The sequence below is a fragment of the Sarcophilus harrisii genome, chromosome 3 (genome assembly GCF_902635505.1).
Source record: "Sarcophilus harrisii chromosome 3, mSarHar1.11, whole genome shotgun sequence".
In the NCBI taxonomy this organism is placed as follows: domain Eukaryota; kingdom Metazoa; phylum Chordata; class Mammalia; order Dasyuromorphia; family Dasyuridae; genus Sarcophilus; species Sarcophilus harrisii.
Window position 1 is genome coordinate 540,692,310 of NC_045428.1, and position 23,851 is coordinate 540,716,160.

The window sequence follows — 23,851 nt, forward strand, 5'->3', positions numbered from 1 at the left end:
TCCTTGATAGGATACTGGCAGAAGGTAAAATTAAAGAAGCTGTTCATTAAGCAGGCCGGGATGTTGGTGAGGAAATGGAAGTACTTCTACCAGTAGTTATTATTATATTTTTCTTTTCTATTTCAGTTCTTATCTCCTCACAAGTTTGGGATCTTTGAACTGGTTATATAGAAATGCTATAGATGAAAATCCAATTTCTTTCCCTCTTGCCTAACATTATCTTCCTCTCCTTACTGTCTACTCCTTACCCACTGCATTATCTATCTATACTCTTTAATCCATTGTCTTTTTCTTTTTTTTCTGAGGCAATTGGGGTTAAGTGACTTGCCCAGGGTCACACAGCTAGGAAATGTACTACTTTTTTGTTTTTTTTCCCCACTGTCTTTTTCTTTGGACAATCAGTAGCATATTTCATCATGGATACTCTGGAATTATATGTTTTGTTACTGAAAGATTCAGTCTTTCCATGTATAAAATGAAGACTTAAAAATAAGTGGCCTTTCAGGTTTTAATCTATATCTCTCTCCTTTTGGCTCACCTGGTTAGTATCATAGTGCTATTGTTTTGATCCCAATTCCTATCTTTCCAAATTCTTTATGTTGTTTTTATTTTATTCGATATTCTCCTAGTTCTTTTCATTTCATCTCATCAATTGATATACTTTTCTTCCTGTGTTTCAGAAATAATAGTTAGCATTTATATAGCACCTATGTGACAGACTTCATACCAAGTGATTTACAAATGTATTTCATTTGAGTCTCATAATAACTATGTGGGATAGATGCTGTTGTTATCCCGAATTACAGTTGAGGAAACTGAAGCAAACAGGTTCAGTGATTTACCAAGGTCACATAACTGGTAAATGTTTGAGGCTAGAGTTGAAGTTGAATCCTGTCTGCTTTATCACATTTATCATTTCTTAAGGCACAATAGTGTTTCATCCCATTCAAATACTGTAACTTGTTTACCTATTAATAGACACCTATTTCCAAAAATTGGCCCCCACAAAAGGTGCTTTAAATATTTTTGTATGAGAATCCTTTTCTTTTTTATGTGGTCTTAATCATCAACTTTACCAATCTAATGTTTGTGAGATGTCAGAGTTGTTTTAATTTGCATTTCTCTAATCATTAGTTATTTAGAGTATTTTTTTGTTTGTTTTCTTCCTTTAAAAATTGCCTGTTCTTATCTTTTGATCAATTGACATTTGGGGAATGACTCACAAGCTTAGCATGTAATAGACTTAATAAATATTTATTAATTGATTGATTTATTGAATTATTTAATGTATTTTCAATATATAATATATAATATAAATAATATATATATAATATAATTTTGAAATTTTCAGATCAACTTTCTGCAAAGATTATTTCCCCAATTAGTGGTTTGTGTCTTCCTTTTTTTGTTGTTTGTTTTTGTTTTTGTTTGTGGGAAAAAATTTAAGTTTTATGTAATCAAAATTGTCTTTGTGTCTTGTTTGGTCTTGAACTCTGTCCATAGATCTGATTGGTAATTTCTTCCTTGCTCCTTTGATTTGTTAATGATCTTATCCTTTATTTATGATCTGTCATGTGTCCATTTGAAACTATTTTCCTGCCATACTACCAGTTTTCCTAAGAGTTTGTCATATTATATATTATATTATATATATATATATATTATATATTATATATAAGAGTTTATATATTTTATACTTAATTTGTTTCACTGATTATCATAAGGAAAATTCTGGATGAAGCACTAAATCATAAAGTGTTTCCTGCTCTTTATTTGAGGTGATGTGGAATATAAATGTACCATTTTTCAAATGGCTTTTTTTTTAATACAAAGTTTTAAATGAAAAAAAATTGATTGTAGACAGAACAAACCTGTATGATGTGCTGAGACTCAAATAAAGTGAAAAGATACATTTGAGCTAGAAATCATTAGTAATTTGTCCCAAGTCAAACTTGTAATAGAACAATTGGCTACTAAATAGATTGGATGCTGAATGCATCCAATAATGTGAGACAAAATGTTTTTGTTGTTGTTTTAAGTATCTTGTCAGAATTTCTGCAAAATAATCAGGACCCATTTATATTCTGAGTGATATTTTGTCCTGGTTATAATTTTTAATAATATCTGCTTTCATTAAATAGACAAAACGGAAATTTGAAGAAGATAGAAGTAATGTATTTAGGACTCTTCATCTAGTGAAATAATTAGTGAGTGATTCATATGCCAAATTCCTTTAAGAAAAGAAACACCATTCTGATGTCAAGTATCAAGTAATATATTTAGGACTCTTTATCTAGTGAAATAATTAGTGAGTGATTCAAATGCCAAATTTCCTTAAGAAAAGAAACACCATTCTGATGTCAAGTATCTCCAACTTGGATATACTTTTCATGATGTTGAAGTGCCAGGCATTTTATAATCAAAATTATCTATTTTGTATTTCATAATATTCTCTGGTTCTTCTTTGGTCATAAATTTCTTCCTTCTCCACAGATCTGACAGGTAACCTATCCCATGCTCTCCTTATTTGGTTATAGTATATCCTTTATGTCTAAACCATGAACTAACCCTAACCCTAACCTTATCTTGGTATAGGATATTAGATGTTTGTTGATCAATGCCTAGTTTCTGCTCTATTTTCCCCATCAAAAATCCTGAATTTGTTAAGCAAAAATGAGTTGTTATATGAAAGAATGTCCCAAAATACTCTCTTGTATATTGACAGGGGACAATTACAGTTGCTGTGAAACATTTTAAAATGATTAATTGCATCTGCTATAATTTTCAAAGTACTTGCAGTAGATACTCACATCCTTACTTTCAAAATAAAAACAACAATTCTTAAAAATCAGATTTACTTGCTGCCATTAGTGATAGGTACTTATATATTTTAAAATTTTTCATTTAAATTTATTTTATCTTTATGCTATGTGCTTTTGAATGTATGCCTCCCCTCTGGACCTTATTACTCAGCAGTACATCCTTTGTAACAAAGAATTTTTTTAAAAGAAGGGGGTAAATATACAGTTCAGCAAAACCAATCGACTTAACACCTGAATGACATTATATGCAATGTACAATACACATAGATTTCTAACTCTCCAAAGCAAAGAAGTAATTGCATTTAGCTGTTCCACAATCATTGGACATTTATTTCATGACCAGTTTTTTATTATCACAAAAAATGCTGCTTTAAATACTTAGGGATGGATGTGGGTGTGACTTTTCTTTCTGTGTTTCACTTTATTGGATCCAGCACTGGAATCTCAAGAATTAAAGGGTATGAATATTTTCAAGAGTCAGTCAACAAGCATTTATAAGAATTTATGTATCATTTCCCTGGTATTTTACTGTGTCAGCACTAGGGTAACAAAGAAAAGCAAAAAATAGTGCCTATCCTCCTGAATCCTACATCTAAAGAAGGAGATAATATGTAAATAACTAGATACTCACAGGGATATATATAGAGTAATTAAAAGGTAATCTCAGAGCGGAAAGCATTTCTATTAACTGTATTAAGAAGGGGAGAAACCCTTATAACAAATTAGCAACCAGGTAAAACAAATTTATATAGTGACCATGTCCAAAAATGCAATTTTCTTTACCTTCTAATGGGTAGATCTTCAAGAGAAATGGTTAACAGGACTTTGATGATGATTAAGTCTTTCCAAGTTGTATGCTTTACAGTGTTGTTGTACTTATAGAAATTGTTCTCCTGGTTCTGCTTGATTTCATGCTACTGGGATTTTCTGAAATCTTCTCAATCTTTTTTGTTTTCAGGACAATATTATACACTTTTTTATCAAAAATGCCTGTATCAAGAAAATCAATGTCGTCAAGATTAGAAGGGAAGCAGAAACCTGGGGGTGGGTGGGTAGATTTTACAGCCCATGTTTCTGAGAAAGGCCTCATTTCTAAATATACAGAGAATTGACTCAGATTTATAAGAATATAAGCCATTCTCCAATTGATGAATGGTCAGAGATATGAACAGATAATTTTCAGATGAAGAAATTAAAAATTTTTAGTCATATGAAAAATACTCTAAATCACTGTTGATCGGAGAAATGTAAATTAAGACAACTCTGAGATGCCACTACTCACCTCTCAGACTGGCTAAAATGACAGGAAAAATAATAATGAATGTTGGAGGGGATGTGGGAAAACTGGGACATTGATGCATTGTTGGTGGAACTGTGAATGGATCCAACCATTCTGGAGAGCTATTTGGAACTATGCTCAAAAAGTTATCAAACTGTGCATACCCTTTGATCCAGCAGTGTTACTACTGGGCTTATATCCCAAAGAGATCTTAAAGGAGGGAAAGGGACCCACATATGCACAAATGTTTGTGGCAGCCCTCTTTGTAAGTGGCCAGAAACTGGAAACTGAGTAGATGCCCATCAATTGGAGAATGGTTGAATAAATTGTGGTATATGAATGTTATGGAATATTATTGTTCTATAAGAAATGATCACAGGATGATTTCCGGGAAGCCTGGAGAGACTTTCTTGAACTGATGCTGAGTGAAGTAAGCAGAATCAGGAGATCATTATACATAGCAATAAGATTGTGTGATGATCCATTCTGATGGGCGTGGCTCTCTTCAACAATGAGATGATTCAGGCCAATTCCAATGGTCTTATGATGAAGAGAGCCATCCCAGAGAGAGGACAGTGGGAACTGAGTGTGAATCACAACAGTATTTTCACCTTTGTTGTTATTGTTGTTGTTTGTTTCCTTGTTTTTTTCTTTTTCCTTTTTGATATAGTTCTTCTTTTGAAATGTTTAGAAAAATTGCACATGTTTAACCTGTGTTGGATTGTTTGCTATGGGGGGGAGGGGAAAAGAGGAAGGGAAAGAAGGGTTTGGGAAACTGAGTTTTGCAAGGGTGAATATTGAAACTTATCTTTGCATATATTTAGAAAACCAGAAAGCTATCATAAAAATTAATGTTTTGGAAAAGATTGCCTGTTCTCATGTTAAAATATTTCATAGTTCCTCCATAGTGGACTTGTGAAAGCATAAGAGAAGTCTTATTGGACTTTTCTACTCTGACATTTTGTCTAGACATTTGTCTTGATTAATGATCATGTGCCTAAAGCTCAGTTTTTTTCTAGAAACACAAATAGACATGATAAGACATGTTAATATACAATGCAGATAGCTTCCATTGTAGCAGTGTGTGACTACTATAGGTTTTCTATAAGATAGTCTGTCTTTGGAAAGTTGATATATCTCATTTCATATTGATAACAGTTGTGTCCTTTCATACACTCCAATTAATAGCTCTGTCTTTATCTTTGTAAATACTTCTTGGAGATTTCAAGTTTGGAATTATGTTTGTGGTTTTGCCTTCACTACTGACTTGTTCTTTTTTGTGATGTGTTCTTAAAATAAATGTTTTTGTATCCAAAAAAGAAAAGAAAATCTAAAGCATAGCAATTTGACTAGTCATTTCTACTGTGAATAATTTACATTTGTTTTATATTACCACTTTTCTTACGATAATATGAGAAAGGTTACCCTTATGCCATTTTTACAGGTGCCATTTTACAAGGTTTGAGAAAGATTGAGTAATTTTTCTAAGGCTATGTAGCTAATAAAACAAGAGAAATGGTACTACCCCAAGTCTTCTATATTCACTTCCAAAGTCTTCCAGATTTAGAAGCATAAAAAAGGAAGGAGCACCCCACTCTACCCACTCCGTGTTACAAACTTTATCTCATTTGATCCTTATAATCCTGGGAGGTAGGGGTTATTATTTTAGAAGGAAATTGAGACAGAAGATCAGTTACTTGGTGGGGGTAAGAGGGAGGGGGATTGTCACTTCTTCCCAAGTCTATAACCAGTGTTGTATTCATTTCACCATCTTACTGCTAACATACACAGAAGCTCATAGGATTTAGGCTTGGAGAGAATCTTGAACATCATGATTTCTCACTATCGCATGAATAAACTGATGCCCATGTTTCACATTTAATATCAACATTGCATTTGTGTTTTGTACATTCTTCCCAGCTCCTCTTATCTTCCCCCCTTCCTCTTATTTTATCCCCACTCCTTTGCAGATTTGGGATGTCCTTGGATGCAGACTATTTCATATATTGATCGGTTTTGTTAATCTTAAAAAAAAACAACCATATTTTTGGGAAGAGAGAAGGATGCAGGAGAAAACTAACAATGTAAAAACAAGACATCAAAAAAAAATTTTTTTTAAGCATACAGATATGGCATTATTATGCAGGCAAAATGATGCTTCTAGAAGCTGTTGTGTTGTGAAACAAAGAAAATTTACTTTTCAGGAACTTGTCCTATCCAGTTGATTAAGAATTGGCTTTGTTAGTTAGGTGCTATAAACCTATTCAACAGTTCTCTGTTGCCAGACAGAAATGAATGTAGGGATGATTCTATACTGCACCCAGTGATTGAGCCAATAGAAAAATATATACAATTACAACATTAGAAAGAAAAAACCTTACACCTTAAAAACTTTTTATCAAAAGTGACAAAGCAGGAGGAAGCTGGAAGGGAAAGAATATATTTATTAATTGGGGAATGGGGGTGAAATCAAGCCATCAACTTAATTTTTTTTATTGTTATTTATTTGCTTTTGTTTTTCATCTGTAGGTGTATTTGAAAAGTGACCTTCAGATATGTCAAAAACAAACAAATCCAAGTCAGGGTCTCGGTCTTCCCGCTCAAGATCTGGATCAAGGTCCCGTTCTCGTTCTTTTTCAAAATCCCGATCTCGATCTCGATCAGTGTCTCGTTCCAGGAAACGCAGACTGAGGTAAGGGAATTCAAACATGCTCTTGGATCAATATATTGGATAGGCTGTGCACTTTTTGGGGACCTTTTATTAAATCAATGTTAACTGTATTTTATGACCTCTTTCCAAATTTCTCTTTTATTAGCTTGTACATTGTCAGATCCTTCCAATGTATAAGAATTAATGAGATTGGAAGCTTCATATCTGTTGAAATCAAAAGAAAGAGTTTTTAGTTGAATTCTTTATTTCTGTTCTTTAACCTGTTTTTATTTTAAAATGTTGAAAGGCACAGGTAAAATTTTATCTTTGATTCCTTTATAAGGAACTATGTAAAACAATGGTATAATCAATATTTGTAGTCACAGTGTTTACCTTATTTAAGAGAATGAATTTTATTTATGTGCAGTACTCATTTATTTGTACTTGTTTAATATGAAGATTACAAATTAGCTATGTCTGCCTCTTAAAGTAGGTCTGAAAGAACCTCTAATTGATATTAATTTGTTTAGTAATCGTTTGTTTTGCTGTATATGCCACATGATGAAAGTTTATTTCATAGTGTCCTGAAACTTTAGAGTTGGGAAGTATCTTAGAGGTGATAACCCTTCTTATTTAAGCTGACAAGGACTTTTTTTTTTAAAGCATGGGCAGATGAAAAGAATTAAGACTGGAAAACTGGTCTCCTTACCCCTAATTAGGAGGGGACCCTGGCCTCTTTCTAGTAAACACAGTTTTCTTGATAAATATGTTTTAAAATCAAGGGCTTTTTATTAATTCATACTGCTTTTTCTTCTACTTCGTTTTGAATTAATGAAGTTTTAATATGTGTTGTAGACATATTGTCTTAGTCCTTACATCTTCTGTCTTTTTTCTTGTTTTGAGTCTTTAATTTTCAGGTAATCTCCAGTATTTGAATTTTCTCTTGTGGATAGATTATTTCCTTTGAAAGACAACTCTTCCTGAGCTTCTGACCTAAGGCTGAGGAAGAAAAGTCAACTTTTGAAAAAGATCTATAGAAAAAAGGAGTTTAGAAACCTACTTGAGTGTACATCTTAAATGGACATTGATTTCTTTGAATGTTTGCTGAAAATGTGGTGAATGTTTTGAGTTTTTCAATAAAAGGTGTGCTGATCTTGATAGGTTACTGTAGGAAAGATTGTGCTACTTGAAAACACCCTTCAGTTTCAAAACTATATCCAGAGTCCACTTTTTCTTGGAGGTAGTGGTCATAAAGTTAAAAATATCTTTGGAAAAGGTCACTCATTTCTTTAAGCTGTCATCTTAGTTGGTTTCCTAGCACTCTTGTGCTTTTAAATAGCTTAGTAAATGACATATGAATTTTTTTTCTTTCTACCATTTTGCTAAATTCTGAAGTACTTCATCTATAAAAGTCATTGCAAACCTGTGATAGGATATTGTTTTAAAAGAAAATTGTTGTTTTAATTTTTTCCCTTTGACATATAGTAGTTTTATTTGGAACTTGTTAAAGCTTTAAAGCTAAAAACTGAATCAAGAGATTCTTGTTTAATACCGGATAGTTTTTTGTCTCTAATAGAGAGATGGGAAACCTTTTTTTTCTGCCAAGATCCATTTTGATATTTATAATGTCACTAGAGGGCCATACAAAATGATCAACTTACAGGACTCAAGCAGTGGGATGGGAGGTGGTTGTTCCTAGTATTCAAGTCAACATTGCCTTCAGTTGCCTTAGTAAATGATTTCAGGGGACTGTTATACAACCCATGGATGAGACATTCCCAACTCTGGTTTAAGAAAACAGAAGTCCTTCAGCATCTTCTTTCCTTGACCAAGGACCTTGGATTCAAATAGTTGTAATCTTTCTCAGCTATGAGACTCTTAAAGTTACCCCCCTCCCTTTTTTTTCTTTTTTCTTTTTAAATAGCAGTTCAAAGAAGTGAAACTAAACATTTTAAAGACATTAAATCTTGTTTAAGGGCATGATCCCAGAGTCTTCATAAACACCAGATTGGTGTTTTTGATGAGCTTCTGCACCCTTTGTGACAAGTGAAGGTCCTGAGCAGCAGGTCTTCTTTTCTCCTTGTTTCCTTTGTCTCCTGAAGTCATTAACTATGGTCTTTGATTTTAAAAAGAAAGAGGAAAGAGTTGTGTCTGCTTCTCTGTCATTGTCCTCCCGTTATGTGTAATGCATCCATTGAGGGTTAGGTTTAAATTCACTTTGTATTGTCATACCATGGAAAAAGTCGTTGTGGAGAGAGGAGACATTGGGGGTGGGGGGTGGGGAGAAGAGATTGAGGGAGAGGGAGTGTGTGTGTGTGTGTGTTCTGGAAACAGATACTTGCAGTTGGATGCTCTGTTTTAAATTCCGGCTCATCTGTTTCATGATTTTAAATTTTCCTTATCCACAAGAAAAAGTATATTGTCCATATTGTGAGAACTTGCCCTTTATCTGATTAGCTGCTGTGAGTGCTATGGAACGAGAGAAAACTGATTGTTTCCTTGTATTTCACAGACTGTATCCTTTTAAAGCGACTTCTCCTAAATAGCTTCATTTTGAAGTCTGCAGAGACTCATGTTCGTGCATCTGTACAGTGGCCTGCAGGTTTTGGATGCAGTATGCTACAGGTCCCTCACTAGTAATTGGTAACAGATATAATAGCCTCCTGAGGATATGAGCATGAATAACACCCATCACTTAGTGCTTTGGGTGGATCACATCCCTCAAGTATAGTTTTTAATCAGGTCAGATTCCATTTCAGAGCCTGCATCTGCCCTTCCTTCTTTTCTTATGTTATTGTTTCTTTTTCATATGAGAAAAATTTAAAGGTAAGTTGTTTTATTGTACTAAGTAATAGCCAATTAATAATTTTGTATTAAAACAGATCTTTGCCAGATACAGGTGCTAGAATATTTTTCTTTGACTGATTTAAAGACCTGAGTTTACGGTAATCAGAATTGTGAAAAACTAATAAACCCATTGGTTTTTATTGAGTATAATCATATTAAATGTTTATATTGCAAAAGTCATTTGTTGTTACTCAGTTCAGGGTGAAAAAAACAAAAACATTGGATCTTTGTTAAATATAGTATTTTAAAACAAGAATACTTCAACCTATGCATGGATAGACTCCTCCCATCTACTTACCTAGAAACCTAAAGTTTATACTCTGTCTAGGATTATGTGTTGTTGTCCCTCTGGGAAGTTGAAAGGGAGCCCCTGTTTTGGACCACTGGCCTAAGGTAGATCCCATGACAAAAACCTGGGTGTCTGGTGTCAGGCATTGCTGGCAGGAACAGCTTTACCTGAACAGGAATATATAAAAATGGTTTTTGGTTTGTTTTTAATCATAAACCTACACATATTCATATACAGAATAGGGGACTTGCCAATGAGCTACATTTGTCTTTGTCCTTATATATGGTTTAAAAAGAGAGGGAGAAAATGCTAAACTTTAAAGACTTGACAAGTCTTTAAAGACTATATATTGCTATATAATCTCATCTGTCCATCTGAATGCTCTCCTACTTCACGTGTCCCCTTAAAAAAAAAACAAACCACAAATTGTGATTCTGTTAGTAGTCTGAAGTTATTGTTCCTCTAGTGACTTTTGACTTGAGATTTTGTTCTGATAGGAATAGTTGGTTTTTTTTTTTTTTTTTTTTTTTTTAGTTTTATTGATGGTCTTTCTGTCACTTCCCAATGACTCGCTCTTGTCCCAGTACAACCTTTCATTTAAGAAGTATATTCTAAAATATTCAGTACATTAGCTCTGACAATATATACTTTCTAAAATACCAGTTAATGTCATGAGCTGAGGAGATGTTTCCTTAACAGCCACTTCAACTCCAGTGTTAATTTTTCCTATTTGATAGAAAGCCTGTCTCTTTGTCAGTGGACTGGCACAACATTTGTTGGCTTTATTTAGTCTTTCCTAGAGAATCTTTATGATTCTTGCACTATAATTTTTAAACAGGATAGTACTACTAGTACCACTATCTCTATTAATACCAGCACAATCACCAGCACTACTCATCTTTGTCAAATGAAGAGCAATCTGATATTAGAAATCCGGGAAGTAAACTGGATCTGTTCTGGTGTACATGGAGTTTTTTGAAAAAAGACCTTATTATAGCCTTATTAGAACAGTAAATTTTTAGGTTTTCCTTATATCAAATTTTGTCTACCTCATGGGTACAGTGACCTCTTGTGGTAACATATGAGGGTCATATTATGCAATGATGAGATTTTGATGTGTTCTATGTCATATTCATAGTAAAATAATATTTTAATATTAGATTTGGCTTAGAGGAACTATCGCTGGATTTTTTTTTTTTAATACTATGTTTAGTGTTTTGTCAATCTAGTTTTTTATAGATTCTATTGAGTCCTTTAGAATTGGTTCCTATAAACTGTAAGATATGGGTTGGGAAGCAAAGAAATTACTGCATCCAGGAAGAGTCTTAATAGGTAGAGGCCAGGGTCTCAGGAGCTATTACAATTGAGGGTGTAAATACAAATACTCTGGCACTTACCCTCCCAAATCTACAAATTTTCATCTTGTTTCTATCTCTTTATGCCCTGCAGATTGAGGAAGTGAATGAACATATACCCTAATACATATTTTTTTTAAATGGAGAAACTTTAATTGTTTGCATATGCACTGTGTTAAAGCATTTGCTTTATTTAAATTAAGAAGTAAGAGATACTCTGATCCTGGAATGGTAGGTTTTCATTTATTACAATATTGCAAGCTATTTTAACATCTCATCAAATTTATTGAATTGAGATTTTATACCTATATAAAGGCATTCTTATTGGTAATTATGGACTTATTGAATTATTCATTCAAATAGTGAGATTTTTATGTATTTGCTTTTAGCATCAGAAAGCAAATGAAGAACAAGATTCTGGGGAAGCAGATATTATCATTCAAGAATATTTTTGTCAGGACTTTTTAGGAAGAACATGACACTTTTTTCACTCCCAGTCAAAGTACTTTGGCTCAAAAATAGAAACTCTTTTCCCCTCTTTTCTTCCCTTTTCAGTTCTAGGTCCCGTTCCAGATCATACTCTCCGGCTCATAACAGAGAAAGAAATCATCCAAGAGTATATCAGAACCGAGATTTCCGAGGTCACAACCGAGGCTATAGAAGGCCATATTATTTCCGTGGTCGCAACAGAGGCTTTTATCCATGGGGCCAGTATAACCGAGGAGGCTATGGAAACTACCGGTCAAATTGGCAGAATTACCGCCAAGCATATAGTCCTCGACGGGGCCGGTCTCGATCCCGATCCCCAAAGAGAAGGTCCCCTTCACCCAGATCTAGGAGCCATTCTAGAAACTCTGATAAGTCTTCCTCTGACAGGTCAAGGCGCTCTTCATCATCTCGATCTTCCTCTAACCATAGCCGAGTTGAGTCTTCTAAGCGCAAATCTGTAAAGGAGAAAAAGTCATCTTCCAAGGATAACCGGCCATCACAGGCTGCTGGAGATAACCAAGGTGATGATTCCAAGGAACAGCCTTTCCCTGGAGGTACCTCTCAGGATGCTAAACCATCAGAGAGCTCAAAGCCATGGCCTGAGGCCACTATCTATGGTGCTGGCTCAGCATCAAGAGCTGCTGTGTCTGAGCTGAGTCCCAGAGAGCGGAGCCCTGCCCTCAAAAGCCCTCTCCAATCAGTGGTGGTGAGGCGGAGGTCTCCCCGCCCTAGCCCTGTGCAGAAGCCCAGCCCTCCACTCTCTACTCCATCTCAGATGGGCTCTGCTCTGCAGAGTGGCACTGGCTTTCAGGCAGGAGCTCACCAAAGCCAATTTGATCACGGTGCTGGGGGCATGAGCCCATCCAAAAAGAGCCCTGTGGGTAAGAGTCCCCCAGCCATTGGTTCCACATATGGCTCTTCATCACAGAAAGAGGAAGTATCTGCTCCAGGAGGAGCAGCCTATTCAAAAAGGCAAGTATCATGTTTTTTTCTTCTCTTGTTTTATGTCATGTGGCATACCAAGTGGATATTGATTTTAATGTGTAGCCAAAAGAATATTCATGGCAAAAGCAATAATGGTTTTATTTTCTGAGTCAAAATTCTTATTAATGGTAGCAAGGTAACACTATTTCCCTGAAACTTTGTTTAGTAGAGTTTAAAAAAAAAAAAGACAAAAATCACACAAGGAAACCTTTAGCTTAACTCCAGCTTTCCTACCTTCCTGAATTTGTATTGCAGCATAAAGTTTCTTTAGACTACTCTGCCATGGTGTTTTCACAATTTAAAATTTGCCTTGGAATCTGCCAATGTGTCTATAAGCCAGAGAGCAGTAGAGCTTTGTGGGTCAGCCATCAAAGAGTATGGTCTTTGCCAAAGTGAATGACAATTGGAACGGTTAGCATTCACCTGCTAGGACCCACCGTCTACTATGACCGATCTGCACCAGCCCATCATTGTGAAGAGCTGCATACTCACACATTCAACTCAGGAGACCTGGGCAAAATGGGGAAGTCAAAGGCTTATGCCCAGGAATGCCTTGTTTTAAAACTGCAAGGTGGGTGTATATCCCAATAGAAACCCACCAGGCTGCATATTAGGAGAGGACGTGGCAAAATACCCCAGTGTGTCTGCACTAGGGGACACGGTGAGTGGAATGCGGATCTTTCTTTCTTTTATGTTTGAGTGTACTGGGATAAAAGGCAAGGACTATATCGATGCTTGTGGCTGTTGGAGAAGTATACTATACCATTTTCTTCTATTCTGCCTCTCCTGGCAGATGTCTTTTTTCCATTACTCTGCCCTTGAATCTTTTCTCGCTTAAGAGTATCTTCATTGTCTTTTTTTTTTTTTAAAAGATGTTCAACTTCCCTCTGATTTTTTTTTTTTTTCTACTACAGGAGATATTCTACATTAAGTATCTCAGTGAAATGGTTCATACCTCTTTTATTCAGCTCAATACATTTTAAGAAACTAACTACATTTTTAAATGATTCACATTTTGCCTCCTACCATGCTTGTAAATAGCTATTCTTATTAGAAAAGTTGATGATGAGATTCGTTTTCCATAAGAAATATCCCACATTAACTTATGTTTTTATTTGTATTTGCAGTAGATGAGATGTTTAGATCTTCTAGGCGACTTCCATCAAATTTGAAGTCGCTTTTGAGACTTTTATTTCCAATGTATATTATATAAAGCAAAACAATCCAAGGTTGAACGTTCTGGTGTATTTACTGCTGAAAGCAGATTTATAAATGACTGAGTGGAAGTGTTGTTGGGTAAGACCTTAATTTTTTTTCCATAGACTGTCTATATAGGTAAGTAGATTCTTTTAGTATTTTAAAAATGTCCTCTGCTGTTTCCTCTTTGTCCTTTTCCCCCTATATGCCTATCTATGTTTCTTTGGCCTTAGGGTCATAAATCTACATAAGAATTATTTAAGACATTTATTCAAAAATAGCTCAGTTTTAAAACTTTTTGGTAACTTTGAAATCATAAAGACACACTTGGAGAATTTCAAAACAAAACAACAGAGCCTGTTACAAAGCAAGCCACCTAAGAAATCTCTTTTGTGTTTATATGTGTTTATATTTCTACAAACAGGTATCTGGAAGAGCAGAAGTCTGAGAATGGAAAAGATAAGGAACAGAAACTAACAAATGTTGATAAGGAAAAAATAAAAGAGAAAGGGAGCTTCTCTGAGTTGGGCTTGGGAGACTCCAAAGTGAAGTCTGACCCATTTGCTCCTAAAGCTGATACAGAGAAACCTTTTCGGGGTAGCCAGTCCCCCAAGAGATATAAGCTCCGAGATGATTTTGAGAAGAAGATGGCTGAGTTCCATAAAGAGGAAATGGATGAGCAAGACAAGGAGAAGGTGAAGGGCCGGAAGGAGTCAGAGTTTGAGGATGAGCCCAAATTTATGTCCAAAGTCATCGCGGGCACCAGCAAAGGCCAGGAGGATGAGCGGCCTGGCAAATGGGAAGGCCTGGTGTATGTGCCAACAGGGAAGGAAAAGCAGAGGAAGGCCGAGGAGCTGGAGGACGACCCATATGCTGACCGGCCCAAGAAAGAGGAGCGGGCCACCACCAAGAGGACCGAGGCCACCGCACACCGGGGCTTTGTGCCAGAGAAGAACTTCCGGGTGACCGCCTACAAGGCCCTGCCTGAGAAGAGCTCATCCCCGCCGCCCCCACCACCCAGAAAGGCCACCACCTCAGCCTCTGCTGAGGCCCGGGACAAGCTGGGCCCACCAAGGGCCGAGAGCCTGCCCTTGGGCAAGTCCTCCTTCTCCATCACCCGAGAGGCCCAGGTCAACGTCCGGATGGACTCCTTTGATGAGGATCTGGCCCGGTGAGACAGCAGAGGGCGCCCTCTGGGGGAGGGGGAGGCATAGGCCTGAGGCTCTCTGGCAGCCTCAGGGTGGCAGCCCCAGCCTCTAGCCCTAGGGGGTGCTGCTGGGCAGCCAGAGCACCTGGCAAGATGGCTGCGAGCAAGGAGTTGAGTGGTCGGGTGTCTCTGGGTGGCTGCTGGGTGGGGGCTGGGGCGGGGGAGGGGGGATGGCTGTTGGTTCTGCCTGCTGTTCCTCCCCCCTGAGTTGGGCCTTCTCTTGTTGCTGCCCCTCCCTGGGTTAGGACTACTCCTACTCCTGCTCCTCCTCCTCCTCCCCCTCCTCTCCCTCCTCCCCCCTGGGTTGGGCCTGCCCCTCTCTAGGGTGGGCCTGCTCCTGTTCCTCCCCCTAACGAGGCCTGCTCCGTTTCCTGTTTCTCCTCAGCTAGACTGGCTGCTCCTCCCTGATTTGGGCCTGTTTCTGTTCTTGCGCCTCCTTGACTAGGCCTGCTTCTCCTGAGCTTCATCACAGTTTGCTGGGGAATGGGGAGCAAGTTTTGGGGGTTCATCAGACAGTATTAACTGACTCCCAGAGTGTCAGCTGCTTGTGGGGTGGGCAGGGCTGCTACAATGATAGTTTTCAGGTCACACTGATGCTGTTCTTGGGCACTTGGACTCTAATCAAACATGGGATTGTGTGTGTGTGTGTATGTGTGTGCGCCTTTTTCTTGACACCACCTATTTCCTCCCCTTTTTCTCTTCTAGTCCCAGTGGCTTATTGGCTCAGGAACGCAAACTCTGTCGAGATCTAGTCCATAGTAACAAAAAAGATCAGGAATTTCGTTCCATTTTCCAACATATACAATCTGCTCAGTCTCAGCGGAGCCCCTCAGAGCTATTTGCCCAGCACATTGTGACTATTGTTCACCATGTTAAAGGTGAGTCCAGGCCCACTACTTGCCCTCCCTTCCTACATCTTCTGATTCCTTTAAGAATCATTTGGAGAAAAGGAGCCTTGTTTCCTTCAAAGTGGCCAATTGGGCTCTAAAAGGAGAGACTTCTTCACTTGGAATGTTCATCTCTTTAGAAAGGTCTTTGAAATCTGTGTCTGGCATGAGGGAATTGCTTCTGGTGCCACTTCATCAGTTCGGCAAATTATGGGGTTTCAAGTGTTAATTATTGGTCTCTGGTGAGAGTGGTTACAACTCCCATGCTAGGAGTAAACACATACAATTAAATATGAAAGGATTTTTCAGCTTTCCTCTACCTTTCTCCCCAAACTTCTCTAGGTTGTAAATTGTTTATGACAGATCTTAATCATTCCTTTCATTTAAGTTTCCTAATTTCTGTAATGAATTTTTCTTTGACCACATGATAAAAATGTCCTTCAATAATTTTTTAATGGTATTTTATTTTTCCAAATACATGTAAACATAGTTTTTAGCGCTGATTTTTGTAGAACTTTATTTTCTAAGTTTTTCTCCTTTACTCCCACTCCCTTGAAAGTAATTGATAGATTAAATATGAAGCATCTTTCTTTTTTTTTTTTATTTTTATTTTTTTTATTTAATAGCCTTTTATTTACAGGTTATATGCATGGGTAACTTTACAGCATTAACAATTGCCAAACCTCTTGTTCCAATTTTTCACCTCTTACCCCCCACCCCCTCCCCCAGAGGGCAGGATGACCAGTAGATGTTAAATATATTAAAATGTAAATTAGATACACAATAAGTATACATGACCAAACTGTTATTTTGCTGTACAAAAAGAATCAGACTCTGAAATATTGTACAATTAACTTGTGAAGGAAATCAAAAATGCATGTGGGCATAAATATAGGGATTGGGAGTTCAATGTAATGGTTTTTAGTCATCTCCCAGAGTTCTTTTTCTGGGCATAGCTGGCTCAGTTCATTACTGCTCCATTGGAAATGATTTGGTTGATCTCGTTGCTGAGGATGGCCAGGTCCATCAGAACTGGTCATCATCTAGTATTGTTGTTGAAGTATATAATGATCTGCTGGTCCTGCTCATTTCACTCAGCATCAGTTCGTGTTAAGTCTCTCCAGGCTTTTCTGAAATCATCCTGTTGGTCATTTCTTACAGAACAATAATATTCATATACCACAATTTACTCAGCCATTCTCCAACTGATGGGCATCCATTCAGTTTCCAGTTTCTAGCCACTACAAAAAGGGCTGCCACAAACATTTGTGCACATACAGGTCCCTTTCCCTTCTTTATAATCTCTTTGGGATATAAGCCCAGTAGTAACACTGCTGGATCAAAGGGTAAAGCATCTTTCTTAAGGACGGAAATCTTTCCTTAAAAATTGGAACAATTTTTACCTTTACCTTTCATAAGTAATTTAAATGAGTTTCTTTGCTGATGGAATCAACAGGAAGCAGGGGTGCAGCTAGTGTTAGGCAGAACCGGATCTAGTTCAGACTTGTGGCACATCTGCAAAATTTTGTTTAAGGAGTCTGTGCTTCAGGAAGGGAAGTTGTCCCCAACCCCCCGAAGAGGAACAGGAATGTGGAGTTCTCTAAACTTGGCATCTCCTTCAGTGCCTACCTCTGTACTTTATAAAGACAGTTTAATAAATGTCTTGTGTTTATATTACCCTCTGGATATGTTTGCTGGATACCCTATGGTATGTTTGCTCTGTACCAGTGTTTAAGCCTAAGCCTATAGGATTGTGGATTTAGAACTGGTGGGGGGAGCAGAGACTCCTGCTTCTAGACTTCTAGTCTTCGATTTAAATTGTGGGTCACAACCCCATCTGGGGTCTTGTAACTGAACATGGGGGCTGCAAAATTATGATTTATTGTCAGTAAATGTTTGATTTGTATACTTATATACCTGGAGTCTTGTAAAAATTTTCTTAAGCAAAAAAGGCTTATGAGTGGAAAAAGTTTAAGAAGCTCTGGTCTAGTTCAACCTCCCCATTTGAAGAAACTGAGACAGGAAAGAGAAAGGACTAGCCCGTGGTGATAGAAATTGTAAGCATTTGAAGGTCTGGCCTGGGGTAGTCTAGATTCTAGAGTGCTGGTGTATCTCACCAATACTATGCTACATCACAGTAATTATGGGACTTGTTTCTTTGCATCCTCCACAGAGCATCATTTTGGATCCTCAGGAATGACATTGAATGAACGTTTTACTAAATACTTAAAGAGGGGAACAGAGCAGGATGCAGCTAAAAACAAGAAGAGCCCAGAGATTCACAGGTGAGGAATAGGATCTTGCTAATGGAGCTTTTAATGAAGGCTTTAGTTCACTTGTCACATTTTCTGTGTTATAGAATTGAGAATAATTTTATTCAAACTCTAGGGTGGTGCAGAGCCTTGGGGAGAGATGACATGAGATGGTGAAGCCAGTGAAAAAGACACTTGGCCGGGGTAGCTAGATGGCACAGTGGATAGAGCACCAGCCCTGAAGTCAGGAGTCCTGAGTGGTCTCAGATACTTAACACTTCCTAGCTGTGTGACTCTGGGCAAGTCATTTAACCCCAATTGCCTCAGCAAAAAAAAAAAAAAAAAAAAAAAAAAAAGATACCTGACATACATGGGGGCTTGGGAGTCCTACAGGAAGGGGTGTTTTTTTTTTTTTTTTTTTTTTTTTATATAAACTTTGAATTTTTCCTTAAAGACATCTATTTTTACATAGGAGAAAGCTGAAAAATATTGATCAGGTCATGTCAGGGAAAGTCCAATATAATTAATTACTTTAGCAAATTTCTGAAACCCTACTCTGTTTATCACCATGATGAGTTGAGGGTTTCCAAGCAAGTTGTGCTTCTAATCTAGATATTTATATAGGTGGTTTTCGGTAAAATAGTTGTCCTCTACTTTCTGCATTAGGCAGAGAGGGGCTCAGGTGACTTATTTATTTATTTATTTTCCTGTTGTTAAATGGGTTTGGGGCTGTGCACTCAGCTCTATCCTCTGGGCCTGAGGCTTCCTGAGAAGGAGCAGTTTGGGGACAACCCCATTCTAATACAAAAAGGAGCTGATTCTTGGGACTTTGCCTTGGGCCCTGGGATGTAAAGCCAGCCAACAGAGATGAATCAGAATACTCATCTCTGGTTTGATTTCTTCAGCTGAGTTCATGATTCTTTATATTTCTCTGAGTAATTTATTATTATTTTACTTAGTATATCTGGTAGGCTTCCTTTGGGGAAGGAGAGGTTTATGATTTAGATCTATGATTTCATCAGAGTATAGAGAATTCCCTGGAAATTCTACACTGATACATATCAGCAATGTACTTGGTGCTTAAGACTTTTAGGAGGTTTCCTCAAGCACTGATACCACTATGTGTACAGGATTAAAAACAGGATTTTAAAGACAGGATTAAAAAATTCTCATCTTCCTCCAAGGTCCTGGTTCTCCCCACACATACTTCACTATTCTGAGACTCTCGCAAGAAATTTTTAATTATGAGAATAGAAACTTTATTTTATTTGTGTACCCCTCAATGGCTAGCACATAGGAGATAGTGAATAAATGTGAATTTTGGAAATAAGTAGTAATGGAGCACTAAAGATGGAAAGAGTTCCGAGTTTTACTGGAAAAATAATGACTTGGGTTTTGCTTTGTTAATTTTCTAGGAGGATAGATATTTCTCCCAGTAAGTTCAGAAAACATGGTTTGGCTCATGACGAGATGAAAAGCACCCGGGAGCCTGGCTACAAGGTGAACTGTCGCTTTCATCAGTAATTTCAACAAAATGAGTGCGTTGGGCATGAACTTAACAGAAATGTTTTTGTTTAAATTACTCTCTACTTAAGTTTGTGTTTTTCTTTTAAGGATGGGCATAATTCTAAAAATGAACTACAAAGGGTTAATTTTTATTAAATGTATCAACAACCTTTGTGAAGTGGTTAGAATATGGTAAATGACCCCAAAGTCTATTGAGGTGAGATTGAGAAAAAAAAGAGAGGAGTTTTGGAACAAGTGCCCATGATGAGAGAAGAAACTTTTTGTGATATTTTTCTGCTTGTAAGTATTATCAAATCAATTGTATACATGCGCTATTTCCAACCATGATTTCAAAAGACATGCATGTCAGAGAGAGGAAAATAAAACTTTTATTTGTATCTGAGTAAACTGTTAATACACAGCTTAGTCCAGTTTGTTCTAACGTTGTCCTGTATCATTTATCCTGCACTGTTACTTTAATACTGCCCAGCCTGGCTACATTTAGACTGCTATGAACAGTAGTATGCAAGTGTTAAAATTTATATTATGGATTTAATCGAGTTGTTTTTTAAAGCCTAATGCAAATTATATGTCATTCTTCTTGTATGTATTTGGTTAAAATTAGAAATGTTTCCCATCCTGCTGAAATCTTAATTTTCATGTACTTGTTTTCAAGATTTCAAAAAACCAAACAAGCCAAAAAACCTTATTATATCCGTTAAATATGATAAACCTGCTTTTTCTCTCCCTTTCTGAATACCAGCTTGGCTCTATTTGAAACAGGAAGTTTTTCAAACAGTGGAAGAAATCTTGTCCTCCATGTTTTCAAGGAGGAAAAATCTTAAGTCACTTTTCACTCTACCTAAGGGAGCAGTGGCTGCTTTTGTCAAAGACTCTTAGTGCTGCTGGGAGTAGTTTGATGTCTAAGTGGAAGTAATAAAAATCTCTTTCTTGGGAAAGTTCAGCAGCCAACAAACAAAATAAAATCCCAACTAAAATTACTAGCACCCTGTAAAAATCTCTATTCCCCCCCCCCCCCTCGCCCCCGTGATTTCCAACTCTTCATCTTATGGCTAAGTTTGATCCTTAAATTTTAATTAAGTAAAATTTTATAGGTAAAAAGGTTTTAAAAAAACTATTAAATTTATCTTTTGTGTGCCAGTCTTCCCTCCCCACTTCCCTCCTACCACCTCCAAATACATTTGAGGATTATGTCTATAAGATGAATATAATTTCCTGAAATGTTTTTAAAGCTATATATAACTGTATTATATCTTTGTAATGTTACTTCTCTGTTAAGCATCCAGAAAGAGTTTGTTTTGCTTTGGTTCTTTAAATAATTTGCCCATTTTTATATAGTCTCCTTTCCACTATTGCCACTTCCTTTGTTTTGCATTTTTTAGCTTTCTTATGAGGAAGTTTCCTTGGTATCTGTTGAAGTTGTGTTAGGATGGTCTGCTCAGGTCCTCTGTTCCCTGTTTTCCAGGCCAGACAGAGCTTTAGGATATTTCCTATATTACAAGGGTGCCTTAAAGCAGATTGGGTATATATCTGGGTATCAGGCGTCATTGGATACTTTGGGTTGTGCATATGGGTTGTGGCTCTATGCCCACAAAGCAGTGCCTGGCTTACCTCCCTACCTACCCCATCCCATCCAAAAAAAAAAAGGAAGGGGGGGTAGAGAGAGAGAAGACTTATGCTCTTTAGGCTTGCCATCAGGAGCTGCCCTTACTAGAATTCTGCTTGTTGTTGGATACTCAAGTCATTCTCCATACTTAGAGAGGTTTGTGAATAGTGGTGAGAAATTAACTAGTTCCCTATAATGTTTTGTTTTGTTTTTATTTTTAACTTGTTCTTGCTAGGTTAAATAAATGACCTAAACTTCTCATTAGGAAGGGACATTAAATCATTTGTGCAACTGGGATGTGTTTACTAGCATTCTTGGTACAACCTCCCCTCATCATACCACTACAGTGAAAACCATGTTTTTTTTTTTTTTTTTAGTGTGGCTAATATATTGATATGTTTATAATGTAAGATTCTTAACTCCTCCTTCTTTCTTTCTCTGTAGGCTGAGGGAAAATACAAAGATGACCCAGTTGATCTTCGCCTTGATATTGAACGTCGTAAAAAACATAAGGAACGAGATCTTAAACGTGATAAGTCGAGAGAATCAGTGGATTCGAGAGATTCAAGCCACTCAAGGGAGAGATCAACTGAAAAAACTGAGAAAACTCACAAAGGCTCCAAAAAGCAGAAGTATGTAGGCTATTGTATCTATTTGGCTACCCTGCTTGATGTAGGGATGGTGCCAGTTGTAGACTCCCTAGGCTGTCTAGGAATTGATAACTTTTATTACTGGTAGTAATTTTATACAACTACACTCCTCGAGCTGCTTGTTCTGCATTTTAAAACCCAGCTCTCTAAAGTAAGCTTATTTGGTCAATCCATCCATCTATCCTTAAGCTTCTCAAAGTAGTTTCACCTAATATCAGGTTTTCTCAAAAAAAAAAATTTAATACTGTTGGCTGGATATATGCCTACAAATGTTTATTCAAGAAATACCTCTGTTTTCTCATGCAGCAGAGGGTCAGCTCAGACAGATTAAGGGACTCAGTTTTTCTTTTATTCCTTCCTAGACAAGTTGTGACAATTAAGGAAATTTTTAAAGAGGCATATCTTCTCCAAATCTAAATAAATATAGTTTCCCCCTTTAGTCATCATGGGGATATGCTTAGTCTGTTGATGGTAGTTTATTTACATTTTTCAACATGTTCTAAAATGTCTCTGAGAATATACTACTTAGCCTGTTAACAGTTCATTTCATTATTCCCATTGGTGGTCAAGTGTAGTTTTGCGAAGCTTTTTTTTTTTTTTTTTTTTTTTTTTTTTTTTTAATAGTGAACTCATTTAACAAATTACCTGTTAATAATGTGGGTCTGGGTCATCAAGCTGGTCTTTCTTGGTAAAAAACACCACACACACACACTGTCTTGCATGATTGGTTAACTAGATTTAAATTATAGTAAAATTGCTATTATATTTCAAGCACCCCTGATTTCCTTGCTGTGGATTCTCTATCGGTGCTACTCACAACCCCTCTGCCCTTTTAAGGAAGGTTTTTGTGGGTTGCTGTGTTGAAATAGGGGGAAGAAATCATCAGCTGATGCCTTAAGTTTTCTAGTGACAAACTTTTTCTTACTTTGTTACAGGTGGGTTCATGGTTAAGAAATACTTTGGCCTTCTTTGTGCCTTTCTTAACTTAATGTGGCCTTTGAGCACTTGTGCTTCCCAGACACAGACTGAGAGACCCAGAGAGGCATCAGAGGAGGATTTTACTGAAAGAAGTGTTCTCTCCTTACTATTGTTTTTGCTTTTCTGAAAAAAAAAAAATTCTCACTTTGTACTTGGGTCTGTGGAGATTCCTGTCAGTACTTTTTAATGATCTTAATTGACTACCTTATCTTGGTCTAGTACTGTTAAGAACTTTCACTTAAATTTTCACATTTCAATTTTTGCTGAGAAAAAGTTGAAAGGTGTTTTTCTCCATTTGAAGAATAAGTTAACTGAGGCAATTGAATTATAGTGATTGGCCTGTGTGCTATTGACAGCTAGGGCTAGAATTTAGGTCTTCTGAATCACAATCCAGCACTTTCTGTTTTTATATATTGTCTATTCAAGTCCTTTGTGCTAGAATGGCATTTTATATAAGGCAAATCTAGCTTGAAATCCTTCTGAGAGAGAGCATTGATTGATTGTAGACTGAAAATTGGAGGGCATCTCAGAAGTCACATGGACCAATGCCAATCTGAGCAGGAATCCCATCTGCAACATGCCTAACAAGTGGTCACAAAACTTTGTTTTACTATAGAATAACTAATTTTTAGTGGAGGAGTTATTACTAATTGACTAAAGTAATAGATGTTATAAAATGATCTTATATCTGAGGTCAAAGACATTCATGACTATATTTTAGGAAAAGGTTCTCTTGAATTATTTTGGAGGATCTCAGAATCAGAGTAGAAAGACGGAGAGAGATGAGCTAGACAAAAGAAAAGTTATTTAGATTCAGACCAGTTGAGTTGGC

The 23,851-nt window shown here is 36.9% G+C and overlaps 1 protein-coding gene across 3 annotated transcripts in view; it reads left to right on the forward strand.

The window, feature by feature from the left end:
• Positions 1 to 23,851, forward strand: part of THRAP3 (thyroid hormone receptor associated protein 3) — an 82,053-nt gene that overhangs the window by 51,161 nt on the left and 7,041 nt on the right. For all 3 annotated transcript variants that reach the window (XM_031962142.1, XM_031962141.1, XM_031962143.1), the window contains 7 exons: positions 6,631 to 6,793; positions 11,798 to 12,703; positions 14,337 to 15,083; positions 15,825 to 15,997; positions 18,180 to 18,291; positions 19,674 to 19,758; positions 21,836 to 22,023. In XM_031962142.1, coding sequence (XP_031818002.1) covers positions 6,657 to 6,793; positions 11,798 to 12,703; positions 14,337 to 15,083; positions 15,825 to 15,997; positions 18,180 to 18,291; positions 19,674 to 19,758; positions 21,836 to 22,023 — 2,348 coding nt within the window. In that variant the 5' untranslated portion in view covers positions 6,631 to 6,656. The remainder of the gene's footprint in view (positions 1 to 6,630; positions 6,794 to 11,797; positions 12,704 to 14,336; positions 15,084 to 15,824; positions 15,998 to 18,179; positions 18,292 to 19,673; positions 19,759 to 21,835; positions 22,024 to 23,851) is intronic.